The sequence below is a fragment of the Saccostrea cucullata genome, unplaced genomic scaffold, assembly GCF_032062105.1.
Source record: "Saccostrea cucullata isolate Sc308-1 unplaced genomic scaffold, CSIRO_AGI_Scuc_v1 ctg5735, whole genome shotgun sequence".
In the NCBI taxonomy this organism is placed as follows: Eukaryota; Metazoa; Mollusca; class Bivalvia; order Ostreida; family Ostreidae; genus Saccostrea; species Saccostrea cuccullata.
The window spans coordinates 26606-34236 of record NW_026929187.1 but is presented as its reverse complement, the minus strand read 5'-3'; the positions used below and the strand labels follow the sequence as shown (position 1 = coordinate 34236).

Sequence of the window (7631 nt, the reverse complement as noted above, 5' to 3'; positions counted from 1 at the left end):
TACTCTTGCTCATCATAACTATGTGCTTAGTTATTTATTTTATACCCAGAAGCAGAAAAGATTTTCAAAGAATAAATGCATTTTCACTATATAATCTATAGAGCCCCGGGAACCCCTGACCCTGGGGCCATAAATTCACAATTTTGGTAGAGGACTCATTGCTTATTACAATCATGCTAACAGTTTGCCTGCCTGATGTCCAGGAGTAAAGAAGATTTTTAAAGATTGCAATAATAATTCTAGTAGTTTTGGACCCACCCCTCAGGCCCCAGGGGGGCGCGGACCATGAAATTCACAATTTTTGTTCCCCTTTACCCATAGATGCTGTATACCAAATTTGGTTGAAATTGGTTCAGTGGTTTCAGAGAAGAAGCTGAAAATGTTCAAATGTTAACACATGACGCACGACGACGGACGAAAACGTATAGCAATAGGTCACCTGAGTTACTCAGGTGACCTAAAAATAGCGACTGAACAGAATTCATATGCACAAGGCGATCTGTCATTGAATTTTGTCTGAGAGTTGGAAGCCGAGCTCATGTTTCGTTAAAAATGTTATATAGATCTGTTCTCTATTTTGGTAAGCCTTCTTTCCATATTTTCTGGGTATATATGCATAGCTTCCTTTCAATTTCTTTAATATCTAGTAATAGCTGGAAAAAAAGCACATAAAATGTTAAGCTTTTCACATATGTTCAATGATTTGAGCACCATGTTCTCTGATTATTGTAATCCTGTAATGGTACGCCAGTCCTTATCCATCATTATCAAACAGTTCAAACAGAGTTTTACTAAATTTAAACATCAAAATTATAAATTGGAGACATCCATCTGCGTCATTTAAAGTCAGAAGGGACGCAAATCCTATTTACTCCAAAAAATATACGTTGGCGAGGGTTTCTGAAGGCGGTCTATAGATGAGATGTTCTATAAACAGAAAAGTTATCCAAAAGGAATACAAAACATATATAGATAATGATAGGAGGGCTATGAATCAAATATCATTATATGGGTGCATTTTTGAAAACAAACCGTCTTTGTTGATTCTTAATTTTTTTTTTCATAAAAGAAATGATGATATTCATATTTCTTCACAATTGACAAAGGATGATTTTAAATTGTTTAAAGTTGAAGTCACATTTAACTTAACTTTTTGTATATCTGACATTAAGGTTTGCATATTTGACATAACTTTCTGCAACATATCATTTTGTTCCTTGCTGACTGTTTCTAAAATAGCTGAAATAGCATCTTCATCTTTTAAAGTTAGTTTATATATGCTACATGTATTAAGGTATCAAAGTATTTTTTCCCAATGAAATTTTCCAATCAAAACATTCAGCATTGTCGACCACAGTGTTATGAACTAAAGGTTGAGACTTAGCTCACGTTTGCAGTCGAATTATTTCGTATTGACCTAATTCTCTCGATATTGTCAAACACTGTCACATCTCCTGCTGCAGGCTCTTCTCCCCACCTTCTTTTGATGACAATTGGATCTTTGAACAAATGTTTCTTAACAATTTGTAAGTAAATGAAATATAGAATTTCTCATATCCAGTTTATGATTATAATGAGACTTATTCAAGGCTTTTCATCAATGAAACTTTCGAGTGCATTGCAGATTTCCGATATCTTCAACCAAGTGTTACAGAATTCATTATTTACTACTCCTGCTAACGTTCTATGAGTAAAATTTATTATTTCTGAACAGTTGCTTCCAGTCTTCAATTTCGTTTTAATGTCATCATTTGAGATTCTAATTCTTGAACATCTGACACGACTGTCTTCAACAGTTCATGTTGATCCTTGACAAACTTTTCCATGATAGCTTTTATTGCATCTTCCCCCTCCTCTTTTAGAGCCAGTTTCTGAATCCCCCTAAGACTATCCAAGTACTTTTTTCTAGTAAAGGTTTCCGGTCGTTGGCAGTTATCCGACATTGTTAACCAGGTGTCATCAAATTCTGTCTGAGAGATGGCGGCTGAACTCACGTGTGCAGTCAATTTATTTTGCATTGACCTGATTCTCTCAATATTATCACCCACAGTCACCTCTACAACTGCTGCATGCTCTTCTCCCCACCTTCCTTTTGTTAGTTAAGGGAACTTTGAGCAAATGTTTCTTAACAACTTGTATGTAAATGAAATATCAAATTCCTTATATCCAGTTTATGATTATAATTAAGCTTATCCATAGGCTTTTAACCAATGAAACCTGCAAGTGCATTGCAGATTTCTGACATCTTCAACAAAGTGTTACGGAATTTATTATTCACTATCCCAGCAGACTTTCTACGAGTAAAAACAATTATTTCTAAATGGCTGCCTTTAGCCTTCAATCTCGTTTTAATGTCATCATTTGAGACTTTAATTCTTGAACATCTGACATGACTGTCTTCAACAGTTCATGTTGTTCGTGTTGATCCTTGACAAACTTTTCTATGATAGCTTTTATTGCATCTTCCCCTTCCTCTTTCAGAGCCAGTTTCTGAATCCCTTTAAGACTATCCAAGTACTTTTTACCAGTAAACGTTTCCAGTCTTTTGCAGATATCTGACATCGTCGACCAGGTGTCATCGAATTCTGTCTGAGAGATGGAGGCTGAACTGACATGTGCTGTCAATTTATTTCGTATTGACCTAATTCTCTCGATATCATCACCCACTCTCACCTCTCCTGCTGCTGGCTCTTCTCCCCATTTTCCTTTTGTTGGTTTAGGAATCTTTGAACAAATGTTTCTTATCAACTTGTATGTTAATGAAATATCAAATTCCTCATATCCTGATATTTTTGCTTTTTTCAATTGATCTTCTTGATTTGCGTTTAGATTCAGACTCTTCAACTTTTTGTTTGATAATAAATCCACCTTGTTCTCAATATCAGATGCAGGAATTTCTGATTCTAGAATATCTCTGTATGCTTTATTCAACACATCATTTGTAGCCATACCAAGTTTTGCAAATCTAGACCAGCCTTCTAGGTTTTGTCCAGAGGTCTTTAGAGTACTGGAATCGCTCGACTCTCTCTGAAACAAAATAAACCATAGCTATTAGATTTTAGCTATACAAATTAGGAAAAATAAAAAAATAAAAGGTATTACCATTGGAAATGTAGGAAAAAAAAGATATCTCAACTGGCTGATGATACTTCCCTTATTCTTGACGGAAGTGAGGAGTCTCTTTTAGAAACACTGAATACCTTGAACACTTTTTCGAATATGTCTGGACTATGTATTAATTACTCAACAACACACACTGTCTGGATAGGATCAAAAAAATACAGTGATGAGGTTTTAATCCGAAATTACCAACTTAATTGGGGAACTACTAGATTTACTTTGTTAGGAATAAATTTTGATGTTGACTTGGAAAAAGTGCCTGAAATAAACTACCAACCAAAGCTAGTACAAATAAAATCCATTCTTAGTCATTGGGGAAAAGGGTTTTTAACACCAATAGGAAAAATTACTGTTATAAAGACTTTGGCTTTACCAATATTGAATCATTTACTTATGTCAATCCCAAATCCATCTAATGTTTATTGTAAAGAATTGGAAAAAAATTTCTCATTCTTATGGAATAACTCAACACATAGAGTTAAGAAAGATGTCATTGTTAAAAGCTACGAAGATGGAGGACTGAAAATGATTAATTTATATTCTTTCATTGCTTCATTGAAATTATTTTGGATTAGACATCTGGTTTATACTAATAAAGGGTGGGAAAATTTCATAAAGAATATGAACATGTATAAATTTACATCCTGTGGAATTGAATACAACACTCAACTTATAAAAAACACAAAAAATAAATTCTGGATTGATGTGTTCAAGTCCTGGATTGATTTGAATAAAATTTGTAGTAATTCTGAGGTAAATGTGGACTGTCCATTGTTTTATAACCCTAATATCCATATTGGAGGGAAAACCTATTATAGTAAAAAACTTTTTGACAATAATATAAGATATATCAATGATATCATTGGAGTAGATGGTACCTTTTATACCTATGAATGCTTTTGCAATATTTATCCAGATGTAAAGATTAATTTTTTAGAATATTCTAGTTTAATCCTTGCAATTAAAGCTTGGATAAACAGGAGTAATTTTGAGAAAAAATTACAAAAATCAGAAAATCTTCTTATTACATCTAATTGTTATCTGGTATCAAAATGTAAAAAATCAAAAAAATTCTATGAAATATTAAATCAAAACACTTCTGTGTCAGCTGGTTTTAAGAAATGGATTGAATTATTTGAATTAGATAACAAGGAATCCAAAATAATCCATAAATTACCATTTAAAATTACAAAAAACTGCAAACTCCAGTGGTTTCAGTACAGAATTCTAAATAAAATATTGGCAACTAATTCATTTTTATTCAAAATCAGAAAGGTAGAGTCTAAGCAGTGTAATTTTTGTCAAAGAGAAGTAGAGACAATTGAACATATCCTATGGGAATGTGATTTTGTACAAATATTCCTTGAAAATTTTGAATATCATCTTCAACAGAGAAATCTCCAGTTACCCATAACCAAAGAGAACTTCATTTTAGGCATTAAAGGAAAAAATAATGAAATAGCGAATATGATAGTTTTATGGCTAAATTATTATATTTATACTTCTAGATGTACCGAAAAACCTCTAAATATGCACTCTGCAATATCACACTTAAATCAATTCTACCAGACACAAAAATATATATCATATAAAAATGGTGAAAAAGAAAAATTTGACACGCAGTGGAACAGGTGGAACCAACTCTTTTTCTAGCTCTGACTCTCTACTCTCACTCTCTTCCCGCTCCCCCTCCCTCTCTCTCTCTCTCTCTCTCTCTCTCTCTCTCTCTCTCTCTCTCTCTCTCTCTCTCTCTCTCATATATGTAAAAATACACAATTATGTAAGAATAACTAATTATGGATATTCTGTATGAAATGAATTGTGTTTAAAAAAATAAAATAAAAAAAAAACCATAGCTATTATAATGAACCAATCTTAACCTCGAAACTAAGTGCTGGAGATAGCCAACTTTGTCTGAAGCAAAATCAATCTTAGTTCATCTAATGGAGCCAATTTAGGAAAAAACATTGTAAACCAAGATTAAAATTTATAAGATGATTCCCCATATATTAAGCAAAGCTAAACCCTAATGCAAGTACAGTTTGTTTTCCAAGGTGATTATAAAAAAGGGCCCTGTTGTAGGTCAAGAAAGGAAAATTAGGATAAAAACAATTTTAATTTACCATTAGATATTATTGAGTTGGTGACATCACATCAATTTGGAAAATTAGGAATACAGTGAAATGAAAGATTTATCTAGAGAGAAACATAATGTACTCATCAGAGCTTCTAAAACCCTGGTACCCGAACCACGAGACAATGGGTAGTTAATTGCACAATTTTGGTAAAAGATTAAAAATCCATTAACCTTTTGCAATACAGTTCATCTACGCTGCACTGGTCTGAAAGAAACTTGGTGCTTTGATCAAGGTCATGACACATTTTGAGATTATAAGCAATATTAGTTTGAAGTATACAGATATACCTAACTACATTTCTTCATTCCATTTTGAGTTTCCAATTATTTATACAGATATACCTAACTACATTTCTTCATTTCATTTTGAGTTTCCAATTATTTTTTCTGGTTGACATCATACTATCTTAGATAAGTTCAAATCATGACACATTCTTGGGTCGTAAGAAATCTTTGAGTCAAATAATGGTCCATTTGACAAGATATGGTTATACTGATTTTATTTTAAAAAATTATTTCTGAAAGTGATCTTGAACTTAAGCAATTGGCCTTACATTTAGATCAAGACATTCCTGATAGAATGCTCTGTGTAAAATATAAACTTCAAATGTCTCTCTCTTTAATATTTGTTTCATTCATTGATCTTTTATATGGTCAAAATCAGTATGATTCCTCAGCTTGTAAACAATAAATGTGCAAGTGTTTTTTTCCTACAAAGTTATTGGCTGGACATATATACCAACAGACAGGCAGACAATGTAAGTCCTAAAAATCGATTTTTCGATTGTTTTACAGGGAGTATAAAGATTAATAACTGTTACCTTTTCCCAGAATCCCTGTGTCTTTTGTACATTTATCACATGTTTCTCCCGAAGTTGACACTTGCACTGAATTTCTTTTGCCTTGATTTTGGACAGCTCACTTGAAAGTGTAAAAGAAAGATCATTCTCATTACAAATAATGTTTTGACATTTGAATCCTCTGAGGAATATCTTTGTGCCAATAAATGTTTCTGTCAATTTTCCTATTCCTTTTTCAATGGAGTTTCCAATTTCATATGATACTTCTTTGTCTATGGTCAATGATTTGATTCTCAGCACTTGCAACTGAATATCGTCATTACATATGCCAACAACAACAGTGTGTTCATTGTGATCAAACACTGCCGCTGTTTGATAAAGACATGGACTTCCTTCATTATCTTCATCTTTTGCAACACTCCATCTTAGAGAACTTATGCAGTATGCGACCAGTCTGTAGAACACAAACATAGCAAAGGAACTGAATCGATAGCACAAAATGGATGAGCATTCCCACTTATCTTCACTGAAGTCAGCTTTAAACTGCTTTTTGTTCATACATGGGACATACCATGACATGCCACATTCTGATACAGCCTCAGATGCATTCAAATGTACCAGCATTTGAAGTTTCTCCATGTATGGCATAATTTCATTTTTATGTTTCAAGTAAGAGGGTTCATCTTTCCACAAAGCATCTATAACTGTTTCTTTAAGTTCCCCTGTTTTGTTGAAGGATTTCCACTCTTTGATTAATTTTGTTTGACAATCTTTATTGATGTGGTTTTCATCAGCAATTATTTTACTGAAAGCATTGGCAAACCACTGAATATCTAGTATAACATGTTCCCTCAATTCCACTTCTTCAAAATTCAAAAGAAGGCCACTGTCATGGAAACATTTTAAAAAGTTTGACATTTCTTCATCACTTTTGATTTGGTATTCCCGAGGAAGAGATGAGTTGAGCTTCCAGATTTCACTCAGGGTCAAAACCTTCCAGCCTCCATTATATAATAACTGCTCCATTAAAGCCCACGAAGAAGGCAATTCAACTTTTGTATTGTTTTCATCTGTAAATAGTTCTACTATGGACTTTTTCATTGACTCCAGGTTTTCCTTGGTATTATCATTAAGTTTCTTTAAACCGACTGCATATTCCCGATCATTCAGAGACTCACTTAACCAATCTCTCTCCTCGTCTGGAACAGCATTCCAGAACTCCCTAAGATACTTTTTTATTTCCTAAAGATAAAAACAAAGCAAACATGAAAATATTTTAAGAACAGAATTGTGCGCTAAAATCATAATATAATGCTATATTATGTGTGATCTTTGAAAAATCTGGAGTTACAAGAATCCCAGTAGTAAAATTGGTACAAAATCTAATTGATTACAGATAAAACTGTAGATTTGGTATCCCTTATAGTATATTTTGTCACTTTGGATGTAAAGCAGTCAAAAGATAGCTTCTTTGAATGAAAAGATTTTTATATAACTTTCGTATGATATGTGTATAGAATGTGTTCTGATACAGAACACTTTAAAAACATAAAATCTGTTTGAGAGATGTTTAA

The 7631-nt window shown here is 32.9% G+C and overlaps 1 protein-coding gene across 1 annotated transcript in view; it reads right to left on the bottom strand.

Moving 5' to 3' along the window:
• Positions 1 to 2328: 2328 nt before the first annotated feature.
• Positions 2329 to 7631, bottom strand: part of LOC134280025 (uncharacterized) — a 31802-nt gene continuing 26499 nt past the window's right edge. Inside the window, exons 2-3 of the mRNA XM_062762457.1 lie at positions 6079 to 7299; positions 2329 to 3027 (exon numbers count right to left, since the gene is read on the bottom strand). Coding sequence (XP_062618441.1) covers positions 2338 to 3027; positions 6079 to 7158 — 1770 coding nt within the window. The 5' untranslated portion in view covers positions 7159 to 7299 and the 3' untranslated portion in view covers positions 2329 to 2337. The remainder of the gene's footprint in view (positions 3028 to 6078; positions 7300 to 7631) is intronic.